Source organism: Cavia porcellus, unplaced genomic scaffold (assembly GCF_034190915.1).
Source record: "Cavia porcellus strain 051 isolate PalLab524CR breed Dunkin Hartley unplaced genomic scaffold, mCavPor4.1 scaffold_25, whole genome shotgun sequence".
In the NCBI taxonomy this organism is placed as follows: Eukaryota; Metazoa; Chordata; class Mammalia; order Rodentia; family Caviidae; genus Cavia; species Cavia porcellus.
The window spans coordinates 33,226,961-33,252,319 of NW_026947508.1; the positions used below are offsets into that span (position 1 = coordinate 33,226,961).

Below are 25,359 nucleotides of genomic sequence, written 5' to 3' on the forward strand. Positions count from 1 at the left end.
GCTAGGCTACTGTTATGTAGTTCAGGCTGGCCTCAAACTGACTGTACTCCTGCTTCATCCTTTCCGGGATTATAGGTGTGCACCACCATATTTGGTTGTTACGTATATTTTAATGTCCTTTTTTTTAAACCCCAGAATATGAGTGGAACCTGTTTTTGTAACATCCTTGTATCCTTGTATGGCATCCTTTTTTTAAAAAAAAAATGATCTTCACAACTTTTCCAAACTACTACATATGACTATTTCAGTAAAATCTTAAAGACTTTTTTCCAGTTCTGGGGATTTAACTCAGGATCTAGGGCCTTACACATGGTAGACAAGTGCTCTATACTGAGCTATTGACTCCAGCCCAAGGGATTATTTTTTGAAAAGAGATTTAAAGTTTATATTCAGATTATAATATGCTAATAATAGAAACTATTGCTATTATAGGTCTGTGGTACCATTTTCAATGATTTCTTAGTACTCTTTGACTAAATCATGTTTTTTGAAAAATTAATAGGCTATTAATGGACTTTTAAATTATAAATGTTTTCATATTATAAGCAGTTTTGTAAAAACATTACTTATCTCTTTTTTAAAAATAATAACCAGTTTTACTGAAAGGTATTTAATTCTCAAATCCTATGGTGTGTACCATTATTGTCACCATTTTGCAGATAAAACAGGTACAGAGTACTCAACTTTCTCAGGATCACACTGTTAGAGGAATAACAGAATTTGTACCCCTACCGTCTGGCTCAGTAGCCCAGGCTTTTGATCTTTGTACATATTCATCCATTTTTATTTCTTTAGGATAAATTTCTGGGATAAAAGAAATCACTAGATCACAAGCTAACAATAAATTGTAATAGATCAATGGGGCAGAAATGTACATATCTCCTGAAGACAGAACATCCTGTGCAATTTTATGATTGTAAAAGAGTCACAAGTGGACAAGTTGGTGCTTTCAGAACATGAATTTACTTGGTTTGTTTAAAGGTCATTATTCCTCCAAAAGCCTTTTCTAGAAAAATTTTTTTAATCGGTAGCAGGTATCAAACTCATGACCACACGCTTGCAAGGCATGCTAGATCCCTGGCCCCAAAAGCCTTTTCTATAACAAGCAGATGGTTCAAAAGGCAGGGAACTCACTCTATTCTTGTTTTCATGGTCTGTTTCCTTTTTGCTTTCTTTCTTTTTTTCTTTTTTTTTTTTTTTGGTGCCAAGAATTGAACTCATGATCTTGTGCTTGCCAGACTGGTGCTTATGCCACTTAGCTAAATCCCCAGCACCCAACAAAGTAGTCTTTTTATGCTTCTGCCTTCCAAATGGAGATGGTCCTTTTCTGTTCTAGTCTATTTGTGACCCTTTAAAAGCTTTGAGCCTCAAGAAGGCAGACCTGAGTTGTCAGATACTTGTTTGCCCACACTTTGTCCCCACATCTGTGTTGTTTTTCTGTAAGCAGAGCATCCAGTTACCAAAACAGATGTGACCTTCAAAGTAGAGCAAGGACAAGAGCTATGGAAGGTAGAAAAAGAGAATCTATGTTGCAGTTATACAGGTAAGTATGAGAAATATCAAATAGAAATTTTTGGAGCCCAAAAGTCTAAAGTATGAGACCTTTAGCTTTGTTCTTTATCTAGATTGTTTTGGGTCTTTGCGGTCCTTTGTGGTTCCATATGAATTTCAAGGTTGCATTTTCTATTTCTGCAAAAATGCTATTGAAATTTTGACAGGATTGAATTGTATCTGTAGATCACCTTGGGTAGTACAGACATTTAAGCAACATTAAGATTTATCCACAAGCATAGGTTGTCATCTCAGGTTTTTTTGTGTCATTTTTAATTTTTTCAGCAAAGTTTTTGTTACAGAAGTTTTCCAATTCCTTGGTTAATTCTTAAGTATTTTATTCTTTTTGATGTGACTTTATTTTGTTTTGTTTTAGTTATCAGGTATCAAACTCAGGACCTTGCATTTTCCAGGCAGGCACTTATGCCACTGAACTGTATCTCCAACCTTTATTTATTTTTTGAGATGGGGTCTTGTCACGTAGTCCAGGCTGGCCTTGAACTCACTGTGTAGGTCAAGCTTGTCTTGAACTCACAGTGATCCTTCTACCTTAGCCTCTGAGTGCTGGAATTACAGGCGTGCATTACCCTGTCTGGAAATTTCTTTCTATAGCATTTTAGAAAGAATAACTGGGAATTTTTCATTTTATTCTTTTTTACAAGTTGTCTGCCTACTTGATGAGCTAGAGAAAAAGAAAGGAAACAAAGAAGGTTTTGAACCAGGATACGTTTACCCTCCTGAAAACATCAACAAGGAAGTCCAAAACTGGAGCATGAGTAGTATTTCTTCAAGACAAAAACAACATAAAGGGAATCAAATGGAAATACTTTGCAATCTGATTTATGCTTCCTTAATTAAAGTAAGAGGTATTATGGAGAAAATTGTTATGAGCATGAAGAATATAGAAATGTCTTCCAAAACATTTATCATTTCATTAGATCTGAAAAAATATTCACAATGTAACAAAGATTTGAATGTAGTCAAGGTAGGAGAGCCTTAAAAAAGGAATCTTGTCCCATCAGACATGAAAAAAGGCAGACAAGTAGAAAACAGGCCTTTGAATGCAATGACTGTGGAAAAATAAGAGGGGACACTTTGTAGCTTATCAAAAAGTTCACAGTAGAAAAAGATCCTTTTTCTACCTGTGAAGGGGGGGGCCTGTGCTTTGCGTTTCTTTGAAAGCGATTTTCCTGTGTTTTGTTTATTTGTGTGTTTGTGTTCACAGTCGTGGGTGTGTGGGTGTGGGGTTTACTAGTTGTTTTTCGTTCCAGAATGATGTGAGCAAAAAGGAACAGAGATGGGGCTCCAAAACCCTGCAAGGGTCCAGGCACCAGGAACACATCAAGTAAGAGCCTCTGCAATGCTGTCGCGAATGGGGGCCCCTCCGCACACTCAACTAGTGGGTCTTCCGCAGGATGGGAACAGGCCCCAGCAGGGACATCTACTGCTGACAGCTGAAGGGGCCAATCAGGCGTCAGAGTTGCTTTTGCTTATGGTATTGACCTGGTGTTCATACAGCAGATGAATGAATATAAGTCGTGGCACCTAGATTTAATGCATGCTTTTATGTATATGTGCTTACACGTGTAATTGGCCACCAAGTTAAAATGTCCACAATAGACAAGTTTCCTCACTTACAGTTCTGGGACTCCTGCTTCTGCATCTGGTGATTTTCATCAGGGCCCACGGTTGCCTAAGTTCTTTCTCTAAATAGGAGGCTTCTCAACTGTGAGATGTCATTGGATACTTTAGATCTTAAACACCCTCCTTCCTTTGATTATTATTATTACTATTTTTTCCTCCTTTTTATTATTGTCTGAAAATTATGGTGCTTTGCAGGATTTAGTCACTGGGGTGTTTGAACTGAATTCCAGGCTTTGAGAAAAGCCTAGAATAGGATACAGCGAGCTGTATCATCATTTCTGATCTGGCACTATCTGAAATGCCAGCTCTGGGCAGCTTGTTTTCTCTCAAGAAGCGATGATAAAAGGGCCTTTAAAATCATGCGCAGAGGTTGGTTTTAGGCCACACTGGTCAGGATTGGTTGTCCCTGTCCTGTATTGTAAAGGCAGCACTGCTGACCTGGTGACCTGCTTTGAAACATGGGGAATGTTCCTGTCTTACTTGGCCACAGTATCTGGTAGAGGAGGATACAGTAAATCACCTGGAACAACAGAGTCTACATGGTGACATTTTAGAATATCACCTTTTATTTTTTGTATTTTTTTAATGAAACAAATTCTTACCATGTTGCTTAGGCTGGACTCAAATTTAGTCTTAAGTGTTGGTCCCTCCTGGGCTTGCCCAGCCCACGTTTCCCACAGAACTGAGTTGAGAAGTCAGAAAGCTAGGAGAGGGGATGAAATGGTCCTGGCAGGAACACCTGCCCCAAGTTGGTTAGGTCATCTGGACCTCTTCTGTTCTTGGTGGCCTCAGCCTGTTGGGCAGGGAGTATGGACTGTCTGGGATTGCAGCATCTGGATGAATTAAGGTTCCATGAGGAAAGTGTGGGGATGGGATCATTTTTGGCACCCTGCGGCTCTTCCCAGAGTTCTGGAGAGGCTCTTCTTCTCTTGTTCATGGAGGGTCAGTTAGTTTCCAGGCCTGGTATGTATTTTAGCCACATTCTTGTGATGATTGTCTTTGTGTTGATGGTGTGGGCCTTGTGTCTTCTGGGCAGAAGGGCTCTATGCCCAGGTAGCTGTTGTGCTGCTCTGGGTTCTCATGGTGACAGCTCTTTCCTGGCTTGCCAGATTTTGACTAAATCTTGTGATGTGCCTCCTGCCTTTCTGTATTTAAAATAAAAAGTGGCTCTTAGGTGATAAATTCTGAATGTCTGTCTTGACAGGTATACAATGCTTGAGTACCTCAAATAAAGACAGACTGTCATAGGTATCCTTGGTGGCCTTGGAGATCTGGAGGAAGGGACCTTGACTTTATCCCCCCTTCTGCCTCCTGATGGTGTTTGTAGGACTTGTGTTCCTAACCCATTTGTCTACTAAAATTAGCGGCCTTTCTCCAAATGAAATGAAGTTCAAGTTTTAGCTGGGTACCTTTGGGGTGGAGTTGGATGAGACCATGGTGTGCATTTGGTACAGCGTTCCTCCTTCCATCCATTTCCGCGCAAGAACCGCTGAAGTGGGTGCCCCAGCTTCAGGATAGTCAGGAACATACATAGAAGGTAGGCAGTTGATCAGCACCAAAAAAAGAAAGCTTTCAAGTTTGCAGAGGTGATGTTGCCTGTCTTTATTTATCCTATTGCAAAACAAGGATGCACATCCATTTCAGAGTTTTTTTCTTTCTGCTCTTACCTTTCTTCTCAAGCATATACAAGATAAGAGAAAACGTCTTTCAAGAACATCACACTCTCAAGGAGAAGGAACTTCAAACAGGACCAAAAGCCTCCCATGGCTATGGAGGGAAATTCTGCGTGGAACAGTACAGCATGGACAAAGTAAGTGGGCGACGGCTGTCTGTGCTGGGTCCCTGGCTGTGTGGGCTGCTTGTGGTGGGCCATGTAGTCCTTACGTTTTTCCTTAGATTAAATGTGTCAAGGTGGTTTGTCAGGGGTGAGATCTGTTCACAGTGGGTCTCTGTCAACTGACCCCACTCACTAAACTCTCTGGCTTTTGGAAGTTCCCAGAGGTGCTGGCGAATGGTAGAGAGACCCTAAGGGGAGATTAGCTGGACTTTGTAAATGGGACAAAGTCCAGAAACAACTGAGCTGCAGATGTCCTAGTCAGCCCTACCTGTGTTTCCAGCTTATGGCCCAAGTTGTACCATTCCGTAGAGTAACCATACCTGTGGGCCCCTCATCACATCATTCCTGGAAATTGTGCTAGCATGTAGCTGACGTCCCATGTGGCTTTACTGACCTCTGCATGTAGCATCAGCACCAACCAGGTGGCTTCTGTGAGCAGTCAGTGATGGGACCAGGCTGCCAACACCGAGCAGATGCTCATGGCAGCTGCTGATGAGCACAGCCACCTTTATGGCACTGAACATTGTTCCACCTAAGAGCAGGCGAGTGTTGGCTCGAGACAGCTGGCTGGTTTCTCCCTGGAGAATAAACAGTGCAGATAGCAGCACGTCTGTCTTGTTTGCATGTCTGCCGTAAAGCAGGGCAGACTTCTGCAGACACCCTTGCAGCAGTGAATTTTCAGGTCTGAGCAACTTGGTGTTGTTCAGACCGGACTGATGTGTTGCCCGCACTGTGGACAGAGGTGAAAGGATCAGCTGGCATTAGATTCTGGTGGGTAATTCCATACCTCTCCTCCTGTTGCATGCATCGAATTAAACATCTGAAGCTGGAGGCTGACTAGGTGCCATCTGCAGGAAAGAGACATGGACATTTGCTGTGTCACTTGTGCTTGTTCCACAGAGATGTCCTAATGGTGAAATAGATAGTGTGTGCAAAAGAATCTCCCTGGGGCTCTGGATACGAGTCTGGTAGCCTTTCAGAGCAGCAGAGCAAAGTGGCAGACAGAACCTTCCATCAAGTAGGTGGCTAGGCTTGTGCTCACTGGAGGTCATGGGGTGTTAGTGCAAAAAGAGGCTGACTATATCGGGCCCCAAGTTAGGGTTAAGGAAAATGATCCCGGTTTATACAGCACAAGTCTGATTTAAAATGATTTCTCTGCTGTTTCTTGGGCTGTGTCTTTTGTTGGCCTGGATCCTGCTTATCCTTGAGCCTCCAACTTGGGCTTTTTCTAGCCGAGAAACTTTCCTAAAGAGCCCATCTCTTCCTTCTGCCTAACTTTCCCACCCTGAGACCCCGCTTCTCCTTCATGCTGGCCTTGGCTTCCCCTTCAGTTGTTGCTGCCACGTTGTGCTGTGGTTTGCAGTGAGACTCTTCTCTGGCCTGGCTTTTCAGGGCCAACACTCATCATTCTCATCTGTGGGTGGCTTGGTGTTGTGCAGGGTGCTCAGGGACATGTGGTGAGTGTGCAGAATCATGCTTTGTGGCTGACACACATACATGCAGGTCCTTACTGGCTCAAAGAATCACTCACTTCTGAGAGGGGCTGATGATAATCCTGCAACAGTGGACCTGGAGAGGGTTGTTGCCTCTGCTGCTTCTTAGTGCTACTGTTCTCTGGGCTTACATGTCTAAGAATATTCAGCTTTCATCTCATGTGAGCACCATGAGACCAGCCTATTTTCAGAAAGAACTGACAGTTAACCTGGGAATAAGTGCTTAAACTCTTTGTAACTTGCCCTGTCTAGAACCTGCATAAATAGTAGTGAGGTCCTTCCTTGTGCAAAGAATTGAGGAACTAGTGACAGGCACTGCCAGAATCATATTTTGAGGAAGCACAGGAGCTGTCGGGGCTCTAGTTGTGCCATTGTCTGAGCACATGGCCAACTTCTTCTGGCTTCCTGTTTCTGTGGTCTCTGCTGCTTCTTATACCTCAGCCTTCAGGGTGGTGCTCCACTAGTACAACTGTGTAATAGCAAGTGTGATTGTGCCAGTAGAAGATTAAAGATGCTTTAGGAGCATGTCTGTTTTAGTCAGAAAGCTGTAGCTGTTGCCAAACATGGTGATCCTGACTGTCTTTTTAGAGTCATTTTCATGTAACTTTCTGAGTTACATGAAGTTATGCTGAAGAATCCCTTTGTCACAGTGGCCTCTCGCCACTCCCTCACTGACATTTTCTGGTTGAGATCCTAGAGGTCATGCATGGGGTATGTTACGGTTTATGTCGAGATGTCCCCCCAGAGCCTCATGCAATCACAGGGTTTGTTTTGGAAGTGACTGTATCTAGAATGTGTGATGCTGGGTTTAAGGCTGTGTGATACTGGTTGGTTTGACAGCGCCCTAATCCTAGCAGCCTAGAGTGTAAAATGGTCAGAAAGATGCTATTAAGGCTGCTTGCTTGCTGTTGCTATCTTCTGCTGCTCTGAACTTTTGCCCCTGTGCCATGCACAACCCTGTCTCGGAACCAGCTATGGACTGAAACCTCTACAATGTGTGAGCTTTCTTCCTTTAACTTTGGGTGTCAGGTATTTTATCTCAGCAACAAGAAAAATAACTTAAGATTGGCCACCTGCCGAGCCTCACTGATGTGCTGAACACTGCCCAAGTGGCCAGACCCAGCATCTACCAGGTAAACTGGCATAGGTGGTTAAGGTCAGGATGTGTACCAATGGGGCGTGGGCATATGTGTTTGGATGTGTGCGTGTCCTTCCCACACCTGTCACTGTGTTGCCTGTCCTTAGCACCCATGGAGGGGTCCTGGGGAATTATGTACTGTGGGATTAGCTCTGGAAGCCTGGGTCTTAACTGTGCTCAACATCGGGAACCGTTGGGCCCAAGGCAGCATTGTGGTCACACGATCTATCAAGGTGGCTGCACTGGGTAGAAGAATCATAGACACAACCAGAGACACTGTGCTGGTGAAGAGACACAGCTGGGTTCCGAAGAATGTCATTGCTGGAGAGGGCTGCTCTTGAGGCTGGGGTTTGCAGACCTCAAGGTGAAGCATGCCAAAACCCCAGACTCTGCTTCCTTACTTTACTACCTGGTAGACATGTAACATACAGAAGATTCCTGAACCTGTGCTCCCTGTATGATGGGGGCTGACAGTGTTGGTGATTGCGACTCTGGAATGAGCCAGTTTGGGTGACAGCAGCTGGTACCCTGTCTACACTGTATGCATACATCGGTGTTGATTCTGAGTCTGTGTTATTACTAAAATAGACCTTTCTATGCTTTAGTGTATTGACAAAATAAATATTTTTTGTCCTGATTTGTAGTTCTTACAGTATGAAAAAGCCTTTTTTCAAGAGAGTAAATGTATTGCCAGCAATGTCCATGTAAATGGCTCTTAGGAATTGTGTGGTCAGCTGCCATTATCTCTTTTTTCCATGCCCTGTTGCATCCAAAGCTCCACTCTAGGTCAGGCGTTGTGGTGTGAGAGCCCTGCAGCTGCATTGGAGGAGCCCTGCACCAGAGACTCAATGGCTCAGGCTGCAGTTTCTCCCGGGATTCTGGCCATGGGTGCATGGAGGAAATGCCTGCACCTGGGTTGTTAATGTTGTGCTAGGCGTGAGTCTGTGATATTTTATTTTTGGACTCTCTTCCAGTCAGCTGTTGGCCATGAATATCAGTTGAAACTTGCTAAGCACTGCTCTCAAGTCGACTCGGTCCGGGGTTTTGGAGGCAAGTTTGGTGTCCAGATGGACAGAGTTGACCAGGTGAGTGATGGGCACAAGAAGTGACCCCGAGTTCTGCTGAGCACAGTGCCTTCCACCCCAGATGGTGCTGGTGCTATGTGTGTCCTTTGGGTCACTCGTAGCAGTGTGCTGGGAGGGATGTCTAGAGAAGAGCCGAGGCCTCTTCCCCTGGGGTGCTCTGAGAGGCTGAGCCAGCTGGGTGAGAAAGGGGGGTAGTAGCATGTAAAGAAAGGCCTTTCTCACATGGGCTTAGAGATCCCTGTGTTGCTGTCTACTTACCAGATGGACTGGGGTCCTTCTTTAAGTGCCCTGGGCATAGGACACCCTTAGATTTATTGCCTAAGAATGTGCCAATGGGGACCACTCCCACCCATTCCCTTCCTATATATCACTGTGGCAAGTGCTGCTCAGAGTTCTTCCTGTGGAGCCCTCCTTTTCAGGGCTGCAGGCTGGGTCCAGATGTTCTGGCAGGCTCAAGCTTGAGCCTGTTCTGATTCCCTTTGGATCAGAGCCATTAGCCCCTTCCTTCATTTTGTTTCATGGCAGGCAGAGGCCTGGATGTGGACAGGCCTCAGTCTGTGTTCCGACTTTTTGACATCCTAGCTGACTTGGAATTTCTATGCCAAGTGAAATGGGAGTCATGGTAATCCCTCACTCATGGGGCTGTGTGGGAAGCAGAGCAGATAGTGTGCCCATATGCCCACCATGGTGCCTGGCTCCTCCTGCTGCTGTTGTTATTAGTATTCATTTTGTTCTTAGGAGAGCTTATTTGAAGAATGCGTTCCTGTGTGGCATAGAGAATTGTTCGAGATGGGCAGTATGTGGCTACAATACATTAGCTGAGCCTGATGTGCAGCAGCCTTCTGGGGAGGAAGCCACGTTGCCCTGGATGTGCTTGACTGTGGTGCCTGCCAGACTGTGAAAGTGTTTTTGTTTTTTTTTTGTTTTTTTTTTTTTTTGTGTGTGTGTTTTTACCAGCAGTACTCCCCACAGCCTTGCACACTCTAGGCAAGCACTCTACTACAGAGCTGTACTCCCTTCCCATTTATTCATGCATTCATTCATTGATTCTTTAAGAAGGCAGCATTTCATCTTCGTGCTGGCAGACTGTTGGATCTTGATACCAGGGGACTGGTGCAGGATAATTCCACAAAAGCAACACTCCTGAGTTTACAGAGAGCATAGTATACAATTTAAAAGTGGGCAATACAAAGCAAGTAACAAAATGTTACATACTTGGCTACATGCCCTGAGTTGTATTGTGACAGGTAGGCTAGCCTGGACCAGATACAAAGGAATTGTTTATCATAATATAGAAACACTCTGGGCACAAGAGGAGTGGTCCTTTACTGGGTGAGCATAGGTAAAGGCAGCCCTCTTTATCACATGTGGATTTCCACATTATCAGACTGGTTTCGGGGGCAAATTTGGTGTTCAGTTCGAGCGGCAGGACTCCTCCACTGTGGGACTCCTGATTACAAGGAAAGACTGGCCAAGCACGAATCCCACCAAGGCACAGTCCCCACCTCCTGCCTCTTCCCACACTCCCTTGCGGTGCAGCCACTTCCAGCACAGGCTTCAGAGTTCACCTCGGTGCTCTAGCAGGCTCTCCTGCTCACCAGCTGTCAGACCATTGGGCATCCTCAACCCATTGAAACTAAGTTCCCTTTTATCCCATTCTCTTTTTTCCCCCTTCTGACCTTTCAGAGGAAAGTTGGGGTAGAAATTATAGTTCACAGGTTATGAACTCTGACTTCTTTATCTGGTTTCTGGGGTGGTCTTCTAACAACCTTCTGCATGTTTGCTTGCTTTTGACCACGATTTCTTGGGTCATCCTGTCAGGCCTCTGAAGTTAGGAAAGAGAGGTTTTAGTTCCAGCACCTCTGACCCTCCCATCAGAGGGTTCGTAGCAGTGAGGGCTGAGAAATGCGTGTTCTGTGTGATTTCTGTGTTTCATTGTGGCAGTGGTGTTTTTCAGACAGGGGTGGGTAATTTTGTTTGTTCTGATTTTTTTGCCTGTGACACCACCCATGTGTAGGATCTTCACATGTAGCCACACAGTGTGTACACACAGCTGGGAAGTAACCTTTCTGGGGCCACACACTGGAATTCCAGATAGTTGACGCATATTCCTTAGAACAGTCACACTTCCCATCAAAGTTCTCCAACAGAGGCCTTGGTTACTAGAACCTGGACCCATCACTGGCTGAACGATGATATCCAGCAGTGAAGGGCAGAGTGCGGGCTTTGAGCACAGTAATAGGACCTGCGCAGTGCTCCGGTGTAGGGTGGTGAACGCACTGGGCCTGACCCTACAGACTGCATGGAGAGAGCCGTCGAGTCTCAGCGGCATTGAGACTGCATCACAGTGACTTTCATGTGGATGTGTGTTGCTGCAGCACACATATTTGGCTGGTAGAATGTCCACATGGAGTATTTTCTTTGTTTTAAAAAGCAAGAAAACAAACTGTGACTGAGCCTCTATTTAGTGTTGGGTAGAGTGGGCGAATAGGAAACAGATGAGCATAAGCCCCGTGGCTGGTGTGCAAAACTGTGCTAGTGAAGTGGCCCATCGCAAAGGCCTGTCCTTGTGCCCCCTTCTTGGCTTATTTCTTGCCAGCCTGCTGCCCGCCTCTGCCCTTTCCCCAGGAGAATGCTAGAAGCATGCCCACGCCTATCCTGCTCCCTGCCTGTGCACTGGACATTGTGGTCAGACGCAACTTGCCTGGCCCGGAAAGCCTGTGTTGTGGCGGTTCTTGGTTCTTTCTGCCAGGGTGCATTTTCTTGGGCTGTTTGAGCCCTATCTGCATGCACCTGCGATCATCTCGGACCGGGCCTGTTCTCTGCCTCAGAGTAAATCTTGTGTTTTGTCACCTCCAGACTATTCCAAAGGATTCATCGGCAAGTACAGGGTGCAGAAAGATCAGATGGATAAAGTAAGGCTGTCCAGCTCCAGGTGTGGAACTTTCTGCCCGCAGGCCCAGGGATTCCTGCAGCCCCCACTCTGTGTCAGTTGCTGATTGTAGCTACCATCAGGTAGGCACTGTGCTCGTGGTTCTGGCCATCTACCCACTCAGCTGGCATATGTCACTACGGCAGCAGTGGACTGGCTCCCAGTCGAGGTCTGAACTATCCAGTCTTGAGTGCTTGGCCATAGCATGGCAGTGAGGGAGCTGTCACTGGATCATACTGCTGTTTGAGCTTTGATTATGAATGGTAAATCAGACTGGGAATTGAGTTAATGTGAGACCATTTGTAGGGTCATCCTGCCCTTGGCTGTAGTGGTGGGTGGCATGGTGGAGCCTTAGAGCTCTGTTCCTATACAGCTTGTGGCTGACTTCACAGCCTCTCCTCGGGCACTTCCCCATGTCACCAGGGTCCATGGGAGAAACCTGGGGCACACCGCACAGGCCGAGGGGTCTGGGGAAAGGACTAGTCACAGCCCAGTTCTGAAGAGCTGGGAAGAGTTTGTTAGGAAAGTCAGGGCTAAGAGAGTGCAGAGCAGAGGGCACAGCATATGTTTCGGTGTGGGGGATTGAGGGATCACTGCAGGGCTGGAGAAGGGAGCCGCACAAACCATGTGAGATCCTCAAGTTGTTCAAGGGACTCTGGAGCCCTGGATGGGCTTAGCAGGCAGAGGACAAGAGTGGCATCTGCCCTGAGTAGCCCCTGTCTGCATCGTGGGAGATGGTCTAAGGTTGCTGTGAAGAGGTGGCCCCAGAGGCCTGAACAAGGTATTGTCTTAGGCTGGAATTGCAAGGGGACATGCATCTGATGTTGTAGATGTAAAGGTGGCAAGTGGCTGGGCTGGGGTTTGTCTTCAAGGGCCCAGGAGGAGGGAGGAGCCAAGTGGCCAGTGGGGTGACTGTGGAGCTGGAGAATTTGGATGAGCATGTGTGGTAAGTGCTTGTGATGCCTGAAGTTCGTCCAGTTTAGGGCTGCGCCTGTCTGATGGAAGTGTCAGGTCAGAGGATGCTGGGCAAGGAGGCCCCTCGAGGTGGCAGCAGGGAACTCCAGGAAGTATCTGGTGGCTGGGGCCCCTGGTTTAGGAGGACGGAAGGAGCTAATGAGTGAGAGAGTCAGAAGTTGTGGCTTTGCGGTTGGGAGTTGAGGAAGTTTCTGTCTCTTGTCTGTGGTTGATGCCAGTGGTAACCAATGACTGCTGGGCTTGTAAACGCCGTGGAAGTAAGCATGCGAGGCTGGCATTGCCTCTTGTAACCCTATGCGTGAGGCATCATGATTCCCCCTTGGAACTGTTGTGCTGTCATGGAGCCTGGTGCTTTCTAAGTGAGGCCACTGGCCAGGGCCCAGGCTTTGCTATGAGGCCGTCCTAAAAATATGATGGGTCGCTGAGGACTCGAGTCTGCAGTTGTCTCTGTGGTGATGGAGATCAATGTGAGGCCAGTGACCTTCTGTTTTGGAAATGCCCAGCCTGTCCAGTCTTGGACAAGGTTGGCTGTAATAGGCATGAGGGGATCAAGGGCAAGAGTAGTTGCTCTTGTGAATCTTGGAGCCAGGCCAGACAGGACAAGGAGGATGGAGCAAGGTTTATATGGGTAGGAAGGTGGCAAGTGCGAGAGGCTGTGGTCTGTAGGCAGTCACAGGCTGGAGTGTAGCTCAGTGGGAGGATGCCTGCGTCCCACGTATAGACTGGCTTCCCTTTCCAGCATGCAGAGCAGAGGTGGGTCTTGGTGACGGAGTCACTGTGAGGAAGGCTGAGCACAGGGATGGTGTGGGAGGTGATGTGGATGGGGAGTGGATGTGGACAGAGAGATGGCCCCTGTCTGAGCAGCAAGCCAGAGGCCTCCGCTGCAGGAAGTGGGATGAGAGGACTGGAGCCACCCTCCCAAAGCAGAGGGCAGGAACCAGGGCAGTGATCTCACTGCTACCCTGAGGCTACAGGGCAGGCAGGAGTCACCTGGACAGCTGGGCAGGGATTGTTCTAGAAAAGGTGGCAGACTGTCCAAGGTCAGTAGGTTTGGGAAAAGGGAAAGGTTTAGTCAGGAAAGCTGAGTAGCCAAAGCTTAGACTCAGCAGAGATAAGTCTAGGCCAAAGGCCCTTAAGAGCTATACAGCTAGGTCTGTTGGGCATGGCGGCTAGGAGGACAGGTGACTGCTCTGGCCAAGGCGGGAGTCCTTTGGGGTGGGCTTTTTGGCTCCCCTGTGAAAGGATAGGCACAGGGGAGGGTGGATGTGAGCCAGATTCCTTTCTGGTCTCCTTTGGGCAGCTGGAGCCATCTGTGCCTGTGCCGCAGGGAAGTGTGGTTTTGCTACCTCGAGGGGCTGCCTCTTTGGGCTGCACTCTAGTGTGCCATGTGGGGAAGCAGTGAGCATCCTGAGCTGGAGCACGGTGCTCCCATCAGCAGTGGTGCAGCTCTCAAAGGAACTGGGGAAGGTCATTAGTTTCTAAGAACCCCACCAGCCTGTGCTAGGTCCTGCGGTTTAGGGCCTGATGTCACAGCGGTTTCCCTGGGGTGTAGCTGAGAGCCCAGTTGAAATAAAGTGGTGGCATCCCAATTACAGAGCCACGTGGAACATCTGGCCAGGCAGGCCTGTGTGTCCTGAGGACCTGTCCCCACACAGCAGAGGCTTGTAGGCAGGGCGGGGGCAGGCTTGATCAGGCTTGAGCAGCACAGAGGTGGCTTGTCCCTGAGCAGATGGCTGTGACACTGACTAATGGTCAGCAGTGTGTGTGGCTGTACCTCCGTGAATCTGCAGAACACAGGGGCAGAACTTAGGCTGCCTGGTCTGTTGAGGGATCTGGGGAGGCTGTAGCATTTCCGCAGGTAGGGAGGGGCAGAGGAGCACACTTCTGATTTCTTTTTCCTTCTCTGCAGAGTGCGTCGACCTTTGAAGGTGTGGCACAGGTATCGTCTGCCTACTAGAAGACTGTCCCTGTTCAAGCTGGTGAGTGTCACCCACACAGCCAAAGCGCTATTTGGTCTTCTCTGGAGGAAAGTCTAGGGAAAATCCCAGGAGGAAAAGCAAGGTTGGAGAAACAGCCAGGAGCAGAGGGACATGTGTGACTGCCCCCATAACCCTGCCCCCTACATTGCAGGGACCCTGGAGACACAGTTAACCCCTCTTTGCTTCGGAAAGTATCTCTTACAACAGAGCCTACACCAGAGTCCCTGTGAATGGAGGTCCACTTAAAACTGGGAAGCAGAGGCCCACTTTTGTTCACTTCAGAGGAAATACCTGCCAGTAGGTGGCGTGTGCCCAGAACCCCAGCACTCTGAGAGCCTGAGGCAGGAGAATTGCAAGTTCAAGTGCTGTCTTGGCAACTCAGTGAGAACTGTCACAAGAAACATTACACAATGAAAGAGCCCTGGGCTCAAGTCTCAGTGGGGTGAGGGGGCGGGGAGAGGAGAAGAAGGAGGGGAGTGGAGCTCAGAGTTACTGTAGCTCCGCTGCAGGTGCCTTGGATCACTTCCCGATTCTGTGGTCCCAGACCACCTTGGCACTTTGAAAGTCATTGAGGACCACAGAGAGCCTCCATGGAGCTGGATGTGTTTATTGGTATGTATTCTAAATTAAAATGGAGGAAAGCTTTCAATTCATGTAAAAATAAAACTATTGTAAGTCTGCTTATTAAGTTTGCTTTTAAAAAAGTTACTGTGAGTTCCAGAATAAGAAAATTTAGGGGAATGACATCATTTTATGTTTTTCTAAATCCCATTACTAGAGGATGGTGGATTGGGGTCTCATATCTGCTCCCACATTTTGTCTGTGGCAGTGGCCAGATTGCTTCTACAGTTAAGGCAAACTGGACACAGGTGGACCAGCAGGTGGGAAGGGAGGGCCCTTGGTGACCTTGGGGTCACTATGGTGTTCTGTATTTTGCCTGGCGCGTGTGGGCCATCTTTCCTTAAAGGCTAGTTCTGCATCCTGGGAAGCTTCCCCAGAGTGACAACATCATGCTTCAGCCATTAAGAAAATAGTAGACCTACAGATTATCCTTGTTGTCCTGCGATTGATCCCTTTCATTATACTATTGAAGAAAATCACATTTGTTCTCCATCTCCCTGGTGCAGTCTTTAAGTGACAATGCTCACTCTGGCAGCTACTGATTTTCTAGAACTCTTTAGTTCTGCTTGAAAGCATTAATTTTCCTGTGGGTAACAAATACTGCTATAAGTTTTGCTGACAGAATGATTTGATTCATTTACTTTGGAGGAAGTGTCTGCCAGATCCCCAAATCTGCATAACCAGAGTTTGTCTGGCACTTGTTATCTTAGGGAAAATTATGTTCCATAAGAAAACCATTTAGCTAGTGCAGAGAGGCTGTTCTCTGAGATGCACAGGAGTGCTTTATGACTTTCCCATTTTTGCCACACGAAACACCCAAAATGCATATGTAAAGGTCAGAATCTGCTGAAAATCAATATTTTTTTAAAAGTTCTTTAACAACAATAGACTTGCATCTTTTAGTAAGGATGCCTGCTTCTTTGTTTTTTCAGCATGTGGTGGCAAATAATGTGATGATGCGCTATATAAAAGTATTCCAGCGGGGCTGTGCTGGTTCACACCAGTAATCCTAGCTACTGGGAAGCCTGAAGCAGGAGGATCAAAAGTTTGAGGCCAGTTTAGGCTACTTAATGAGACTGTCTCAACAAAGCAAATAAAAATGACTGAGGATGTAGCTCAGAGCTCTGGAGTTTACTTCCCATCATCTCAGAAAAGAATACCTGGGAAGCCAAGGTTCAGACACAAGTGCTGCTACATACAGTGTAGAGAGCTGGCCCAGTTGGCAGGCTGAGCACAGTGGGGTGGGAGAAGTGTGAGCTCTTGGTGGGGCCAACTGTTGCTGCAGAAGGTTACCCTGCTTGGGCTTTCAGCCCAGGGAAGTGTTCCGAGGTGCTGTGAGGCAGATGCCCTCTTTCCTTCCTCTACAGCGAGCCAGCAAAGCCAGCAAAATGAGCGCGAACTTTGAAAATCTCACTAAGGAGAGAGAGCAGGAGGACAGGTGGAAGCGGAGAGAGCACAGTGGATGGCCAAGGAAAGGCAGGAGCAGGAGGAGGCTCGAAGGAAGCTGGAGGTGGAGACAGAGAAGCTGGCCCAGCGCGTGAGCATGCGTGGCCAAGGGGGTGCTCGTGCTTGCGGTGGCTGCCACTTTGCTCCGCATTCCCAGAAGTTCTCAGTAGAAAGTGTTTTCCACTCAAAGAGTCAGCCACACAGGCTGGCAGGGGTCAGCCAAACCCATCTGCCAAGGTGGCCTGCCCTGACCTCTGGGGCTGGTCTGCCACTTTTCCCTGTGGTCTGCACACTTTGACTAGAAGAAGAGGTTACAGAGGCCGTGGAGGTTGGACAGAGTGCAAGGACTCTCTTTCCAGGATTTTTTGGCGGGCTTTGGCTCTGCTCTGCCACCTGCTCATCAGGACCCACGGCTGACAGCCTGGCTGGTTCTCTTGGGTAGTTGAGCAGTTGAGGCTGAAATAATGTACACGAAGCTGCTGGGCCAAGTGAGGTTCTGGATGTTTTCTCCTTACAGCAGTGCTTGGGTTCCAAGAATCCCCAGCGGGAGGAGGTCGGTGTGCAGAGGCAGGGGTGCTGGGAACGGAGGCATTAATGAACAAGACCCGATTTGCCTTAGTACAGGCAGGCACGTGATGGGAAGCAGAGGTTCGTGACAACACTGTTTTCCTGTTCTTAGTGACTAGAAACACCTAATGACCGCTCCTTCATAGTTTCTATAAAGTAAGGTGTTTGTTTGTTGTTCTTTGTCACAGAACACCTGAATGCACACAGGCACTCTTTACTTGCTGTCTCGTCTTTTTTTTCACGTAATTGGGGCCTTCCTTATTTCATGACTGGATTTTAATCTCTGTCATCTGGGACACAACAGTTTGACCTGCTTGCTTGAGAGGAGAGATTCGAGTAGGGTAGTTATTGTTTAGCCCCTTTCTTTGCAGGTTGCTTGCTGAGTCCTTTTCTGTTTACAGGCCCCCCTCCTCCCCAGGAGTGTGCTGAGTCTCAGGTGGAGCCCCTCCGTTACTTAGGAGCACCCCAGACAGGTTGGCACAGTGCGTCCTGGCAGGAGAAGCCTATGTGTCAATCCACACTGTCTGGTGGCTGCTGTTGAGGAGGCTTCTCACCCAGCTGGGTTTGGGAAGGGCTGGAAGTGTAGGCCCTTCGGCCTGCAGCTGTGTTTGTGAAGTGATCCAGTTACCCTGCAGCCTGGTGCTGAGGCTGGTGGGCCCAGTTCTGCCCTTCACGGCTGCCAGGGACTCAGGCCTTGGGTTTTGAACCTGTGTAGGATTCCAGGTGACAAATGCTTGCAGGTCAGGCTAGTCCACAGCGATGCAGAGACCTGTCAAGGACCAGGCCTGCTTTGCTTTCCAACAAAATGAGACAGTGTTTCCTTGTCCCATGGGGGAGGTGTGCCATGGGCAACTGGGGTTCAGATTATGCCTCTACGGTTCCCTGGCTGTGTGTCTTCCGCAGTCCTCCCTGGAGCATGCAGGCCATCAGTGTGTTTCCTGTGGCTGCCATTTCAGGTCACCCTCACAGAGCTTGAAACAACACATTCTTCACTTGTGGCACTCAGGAATCCCCAGAGGTGTCAGAGGGGCTGCATTCCTTTGCAGGCTCTGTGTGTCTATCCTTTTTCTGGCTTCTAGAGGCCCCTGCGTTTCTTGGCTCGTGTGACTCCAGCCTCTGCTTCCATCCTCACATGCCTTGACTGCCTGTCACACTCCTCCTTGTCTTATGAGGACCTTGTGATGACATTGGGCCCACCATGGAATCAGAGCAGGGGGCATTATTTGTCTACTGCATTGTATCCATGACGGCCAAAGATTCACACTTTCCTCCCACTCATAATATAGTCCCCTCACGTCATGGTCCCTGAGAACCTCAGTCCACTACAGTATCAACTCATCATCTGTATCACCTCGGTGAGTGAGGACTCCACAATGAGCTATAGGCCAGCGCCAGCACTGCAATTGTGCCTAGTGCCCGGTGAAGTGCATCTTCCAGGCGTGGCACCGCGAAGTGCTGCAGGCCGCCGAGGTCTTTCCTCTCAAGGTGGTCTGCTGACTGCATGACTTTCCTTTGCTACAGCAGCTCCTTCTCTAGGATGTGTGATACTGTCTGCTGTTGAATCAGGCCCATTCTTCAGGCTAAGGTACCTTCCTTTTCTGAGTTGCTGATGTCATCGAGACGGTCATGGCCTTCTGGTTGCTCTTTTTCTATTGCAGGAACAAGCCAAAGCCAAAAAGAAAACATCCACTGAGTCCCCCACTCCTCATCCAGCTGAGGAGAGGCAGCTTTCCAGCCCCATCTATGAGGTGGGTGTTTTTGTTTGGTTCCTGAAGGAGTCTTGAACCTTTTGCAGTGCCCGTGTGGATGTTTGACGTGCTGTGCTCTGTGCCCACACTGGGCTTGTGGTGTGGCAGGGTTCAGGAATGGCATCCTTGGAGTGAGGCATCCTCCCCGCTGCCCTTCCTTACCTTTCTGCACCTCCCTGCAGTCAGACTGCCAGCTGAGGAGTGGGTCACTGTCTCCCTACAGCCCTGGGTAAGTCGCTGGATGCCAAATGCTCAGTCACATTGGTTTTGTTGGTCTTCTTTCACAAGCCTGTGTGTGTTGAGCTGGCTGCACTTCTTTATGGGAACCAACCGTCATCCTCCCTTGGCACTGAGGCACCACCACCAGTGTCACTCCTGTGGCTCTGATGGTGTGTTCCCAGACACCTCCCTTCTGTGCCACATTGGTGCCTCTCACATCTTGCTTTGTCCCTCAGATGCTAAACTGCCTGACGGCTCCTGGCTCCCCCTCCACTGTGGCCCTTGTCCTGTTTCCTGTTTCCCCCATAGCCACTCTGGGCTGCACATTTACTCTTTTATCTAAATAGCACTTTGTGTCAGTGAATTGCAACTGCTGAGGACTCAAGACACAGGGAGGTTACAGACCCGTAAAAGCTATGGAGATGCACAGGGCCGGGCCTGGGTATTCCTGATCTTGCTCCCAAATCCAGAGAAAGCCAGGCCTCCCAGCAGCATCCTGCAAGTGCCATTCCTGACCACTTGCCTTGTTTTTTGTGACCCACAGAGGGCACCTGGTCAGAAACATTGGAACCAATGTTAATGTGTGCTTCAGGATGCCTGTTAGAGCTCAGAAGTCATATGTTTTTTTTTTTTTTAATTAAAAAAATTTTTAGTCACGCAGTTTTAAATTATAAGGTGTGTATTTTCTCTGAGTACCTTTGTCTTTGAACATGGTTCTTTTGGTGGTTCGCTTGCCTCACTCTGCGCGGAGGATTTGGTTAGAAGACAAGAAGCTGCTGGCTGGTGCTGATAGGCAGCACTGGACAGGACAGAAACCTCAGACCTAAAATACAAACAGGCTAATTTGAACTCAGGATGGAATGACTCGAGCCCTGGGGATGCAGTTTGGGGAGTGTATGGTTCCTGGTGAGGAGAGTGGACTTCAATTCCTTCAGGATTTGGGAGTGTTGGGGGTAGTAAGGACTGGGGCTCCGTGGATGAGAGGTCAGTGAGGACTTTGAACTGATGCCTTCCTGACTGGTGTCCTTTTCCTCAATCCCAGCCGAAGCTAGGAAATAAGTCCCCGTGTCTTAGGTGGCATTGACAGTGTAGCTGTAAACTTTGTAGGTGCCAGCCCAGGCCACAGGATATATCCATTTGTTCCTTTTCAGGATGCAGCCTCCTTGAACGCAGAGGTGAGCCACAGAGGTCCTTCAAGTGAAAGTGAGCCCGAGCGTGTGTACAGTGCAGAGGCCACAAACTACCTTCCCACAGGCCAGCAGTTAGCAGAGCCTGGGCTATGATCCGGAAGCCATGTAGGACACCAGCAAGGCCTCTGGCCACTACCAAGCAGGTACTGTGCCCACACTCCCATGCCCTTCCTGGGAATGGGGCTCTCTGAGAGATCCCGCCCAGCATTATTCCCCATGAAGAATGTGTTCAGGGTTCCTGTCTGCTCACACCCCCCACCCCCGAACTCTTTGTTTCCCTGTTAGAATGGCCCTAGGCACAGTGGTCTCCAGTGGCAGCAGTGGTCCTGGTAAGGTCCCTGGCATTCTGGGATACAGGGAACGTGGGGACAGGTCTGGAGTCAGGAAACGGGCTTCTGTTACTGTGGCATTTCCTCTGGACATCAAGCACCTGTCTGCTGCAGGATGACCTTAAAGGTGACACTTTCTGCAGCTTGAAGATGGTGCAGGTGTTTCACTTAGGTCAGTGTGGTGAACCTATAGCATGCCTGCTGCAGTGGGTATGCGCAGAGCCCTCTCTGTTGGCTCACAATCCAAGTCCCGCCAGAAACCCAGCATTGAATTAGGTTATTTTTGTAAACTAAAACCTCGGTATTCAGGTTTAATTACAGCATTATCACTTTGTGATACCTAAGTGGGTTTTGTGTTACAGTTTGAGTAGCTAGTTGGTCTCCAAAAGGTTTTCTGCCCCTGATCTAGGTGAACACTGCAGTTTTGCTTATTGTCCTTTAATACTGAGGTTTCCTGTAGTACGCCAGGTCCAGCACACCCCTTATCCCACATGGAGCAATGTGGTAATGTGGTCAGTATGGAGGGCAAGAGCCACTTGGGCTGAGAACACACGTGACGGGGGGGAGGCCTCTTACCTTGACAGCGTCAAAGGCATTGATTGCCCTGTCCCTTCTCTTATTCACTTCCCTGATGATGCTAGATATTTTGCATTTTAAAAGTTATACTCTCAAAATGGTCATGATACTTACCAGGAGAGCCATGTTCCCTGGGTGATGGCAGAGCTGGGAGTCCATGGACTTGCTCTTGAAAGCTGGAGTCTTCTCTTGAGTTTCCAGGAGGTGCCTCCTTTCCTCTCTCCTGCTGCCCTCAGAGTGGAGCTCACTCACTGAGATTTTTTCCTAGCAAGTGCTCCTGCCTCAAATCTTGGGAATCATTGTGTGAAAAGCAGTTACAGTGGGGAGGTACAGGTGGGGACCAGCTGCTGCTCAACTGTCCCCATTTCCTTTCAGAAGAGAACACCTATGACGAGTATGAGAACGACCTGGGCATCACAGCCATCGCACTCTAGGACTACCAGGCTGGTGAGGCGCCTGAGCAACTTCCTGCCCTTTGTTCCTGCCAACTCAGCCCCTAAGAATCTGACTTTTCCAGTGATGTTGCAGTTTCTATTTTGAAATAGTTTCAGTTACAGAAAAACTCCCAGAACAGTGACAAGGATTCTCATGTCTCAACCTGGTCCTAATTTTCTGCATGTGTTCATGTACAAACACATGCACTTAACCACTTCAATTGCATTTATTCTCAGAACCATCGGGGAGCTGCAAGGTCCCCATTGCCCCTAAAAACCCCATTTGATGTGATGGCACGTACCTGCAATCCTGGCTATTTGGGAGACCAAAACAGGGGAATGCAAATTTGAACCCCGTCTGGGTGAATTAGCAAAACCCTGTCTCAAAAGAAATAGAAGTGTTGGGGATGTAGCTCTGTGAAACGCCTGCAGGTGGCCCCCATTCCCTCCCTAGTATTTCAAAAATATAAAAACAAAACTCGAAAACTGCACTGTGCATGTCTAGGACATCCAGGGTCTCATGTGAGTACTTCCAGCACTGTCCATCCTCTGGGAGGTCACTTGTGCACATGACCCACCCCTCGGCGTTGGTCCTTTTTGGCCCTGTTCCTGGGCCGTGTCCTTCCACAGTTGGCCAGGGCCCAGCAGAGTTGGTGCTCGCATGGTAGGAAGGCCACAGATACAATTCGGTGCCTCCCTGTGCTGAGTTGTCTTTTTTTTTTTTTTTTTGGTACCCAGGATCGAACTCCTGACCTTGTACTTGCCAAGCAGGTGCTTATACCACTGAGATAAATCCCAGCCCTATCCGTATGTTATTTCTGTGGCATTGGTCACTATCACCTGCCAATCCACACCACTCCAGTAGCAGTTGATGACTGCGAGGCACTATGGTGAGTCCCCCAGGTCCTGTCTTCTCTCAGCCTCACTTGGCCTTCCCTGACAGTAGCTTCCCAGTTCCTCCTCCCCGCTGAGTGGGGGCGGTCAAAGGCAGAGCGTGGCCTTTCTGCACCTGCTATTATTTATTCCCCTATCTATACATTTCTCTTGCTTTTTTTTCTTTTGAGGCAGGGTCTCTATTCGTAGTTGATGCTGGCTTTAAACTCACTATGTAGCCCTTGAACTTGTGCCATGTGATCCTCCTGTCTAAGCCTCCCGACTGCTAGGATTACAGATGTGCACCACCATGCCCAGCAGCACACATGTTTCTATTTATTCTTCGATGGGTTCTCTGATATTTTGGCATCTGTACGTATGTTTGAGTTCATCCCGTGACCTGCATTCCAGCCGTCACCTGGGCTCCTTTCTAGACCCCTTCCTGTGTTCAGAACCACCCACCCTGACCACCCCTCCTACATGTCCTCGTCCCCCTGTGCCCTGTGACTGGTGCCACCCTTTCCTCGCTCCCCCCAGTGAAGGTGGGAAGGAAGGCGAGTTCCCACCCATCCTGGCCATTTCGCAAAAACAGTGTCTGGCCAGCGTGGGTGTTTTTGGAAGACGCCGCTCACATTTGTGCGTCCCAGCCTTACGCGGGCTGTGGCTGCCTTCTTCTTCTTGCTGCATGCTCCTCCCAGCCCCCCTGGAAATGTTTTCCATTTGTGTCTCTCTCTTTGCTTTTTTCCCAGCGCGTGGTGACGAAATCTCCTTTGACCCTGATGACATCATCAGCAACATAGAAATGATGCATGAGGAAGGCTGGCAGCGCAGCGTGTGCAAGCGCCTGTACGGGCTCTTCCCGGCCAACTATGTGGAGATGTGGCAGTAGGCGGCCCGCCTGCCCTGCGGGCCTGTACAGAATCACACTTCAGATCATGCCTTTGCTGGTTTGGGGTTTTGGGTTTGTATTTTTTGTTCTGTTTTCTGAGGGTGAGGAGGGAAATATACATATTGATTTTATATTTAATACTTCTACTGATGCTTTTGAAAATGTTGATGCCACAGAATGTGCTAATAAATTGTAATCATGTTCCCTAGGAGGACTTTGTTGATTGTTTTTGAACTTTTTTTTTCTTTTTTCTTTTTTTTTTTTTTTTTTTGCCAAATTGCCTTGTCATGTGTAGCCACTTCAGGTACCTGTGGCTCTCCTGAGGTCAGCAGTGCATGTTGTCTGTATGTTTGTCATGACTGTTGGGTCTCCCAGGACTGATGTCCATGTCTGCAGCTCTGGGAGTGGCTGACTACATAAGCTCTGTGGGGCAGCAGTGTTCGGAAGTGGAGGGAAGACCCGGGTCAAGAGTAAGACTGGTGGGAACCCCTGGAGGGGTGCTGGCTCCCCTGTCAGGTGGGACACCCCCACATCTCATCCCATGTGACCCAAGGTTGTGCGAGGCTTTCTCCTGTGCCCCTGTCTTATCCCTATCTCCATGGCTCTCCTGACCCCTGACTCCTGCCCTGCTAGGTGTCACCACGTCCTTCCACTGTTCCCTCACTGCTTGTCTTACACACTGGCCCACAGTGAAGGGCCCTGGGCTTAGAGGTGAGCTTAAAGCTAGTGTTGGGCCTGGGTGCCACCCAGGGCTGCTCCCATGGCTGTCTGCTCATGCAGGGGGGGTGACATGTGTGGCTGGATGGCCCCCAGTTGGGGGAGGCAGGTACCTTGCTGTGGACTGCCAGAAGGACGCCCTCATCGGGGTTGTGCATTTTGCCAAAATCTCGTGTTTAGTTATTAAAATGTGATTGAGTTGGCTAAAATACGACTGGGAACAAGCAAGTGTTCCTTCCCGTTGTGCCACGGTGGTCTCTTTAAGCCACTCTGTCCATACTGCCTGCTACTTGCAGGGGGAATACCTGTCCTTCCTGAGACACCAGGGCCAGTCTTGTTGGTGCACATGATTGGGGGACAGATCCACGGAAATGTTATGACTGTTGGGGACACTTGGCGGTCCTGATGTGCATGTTTTCTCTCTGGAAGTGATTTCTGCAGTCTTGCTTTTCCCGCTATTAGGTTGGGTTTTACATACAACTTACTGTATCTGGATTTCTGTAGTATACCTCATACGTATGATTTTTTTAAAATCAAATATTCCGAATAAACCTTTTTTTTTCTTTTTTTTTTTTACCTGATTTGCTGTGTGATTTGCTTTGATACTTGGTCACTTTGTTCTGCAGTTGAAAGTGCCTTTGTGGGTGTCAGTGTCCTGCATTCCGTGAGAGACCTGGCCTGGACCACCCTCCAGCCAATGTGCCATCCTGCTGCTTCTCAGGTGAAGCAAAGTCCCCTTCTCAAGGGCACGTTTTATCACCTGAAATGCACCCTCAAATCTTTATTTGAAGGAAGTCTCCAATCAGAACAGAAAATGCCATATTTAGCAATCACTTCTGAGCTGCAGCTCTCAAAATGAATCCTTCAGTGGTTGCCGTGTAGTCAGAGGCATTAGTTTCCTTCAGCTCACACACCTCAGGGCCTGAAGGAAGTGCTGAGCCTGGGCAGAGGAGCTGGTGTCTGCAGCAAGGGCCTGGCTCCTGGACCTGCCCTGGGCTCTGGCCAGTCTGCTTTAAAAGGAACAATCATGGATGAGGGACTAGCCACCTCTTTGGAAACCCCCAGGGCAGTGGCAAGGGAGCTGGTGCTCCCTCCAAGGTGGACAGGCAGACCTTC

At 48.5% G+C, this 25,359-nt stretch overlaps 1 protein-coding gene and 1 long non-coding RNA gene across 3 annotated transcripts; both read left to right on the top strand.

Annotated features, from left to right (window-relative positions):
* Positions 1-51: 51 nt before the first annotated feature.
* LOC111754124 (src substrate cortactin-like) lies at positions 52-23,737 on the top strand. The gene is made up of 9 exons (XM_063235167.1): positions 52-75; positions 1,448-1,543; positions 2,214-2,410; positions 2,823-2,896; positions 4,876-5,005; positions 18,927-19,016; positions 20,387-20,568; positions 21,706-21,777; positions 23,387-23,737. Exons 3-7 carry the CDS (start codon positions 2,324-2,326, stop codon positions 20,516-20,518), a joined length of 513 nt encoding a protein of 170 aa, XP_063091237.1. The 5' UTR covers positions 52-75; positions 1,448-1,543; positions 2,214-2,323; the 3' UTR covers positions 20,519-20,568; positions 21,706-21,777; positions 23,387-23,737.
* On the top strand, positions 5,016-14,615 carry LOC134472813 (uncharacterized). Of its 2 annotated transcripts, none has more exons than XR_010042789.1 (3): positions 5,016-7,658; positions 8,638-8,748; positions 14,565-14,615. It is a non-coding gene; the product is annotated as an uncharacterized LOC134472813 (long non-coding RNA). The 2 variants fall into 2 exon arrangements; XR_010042790.1 differs by lacking the exon at positions 14,565-14,615 and adding an exon at positions 11,608-11,630.
* Positions 23,738-25,359: the final 1,622 nt, after the last annotated feature.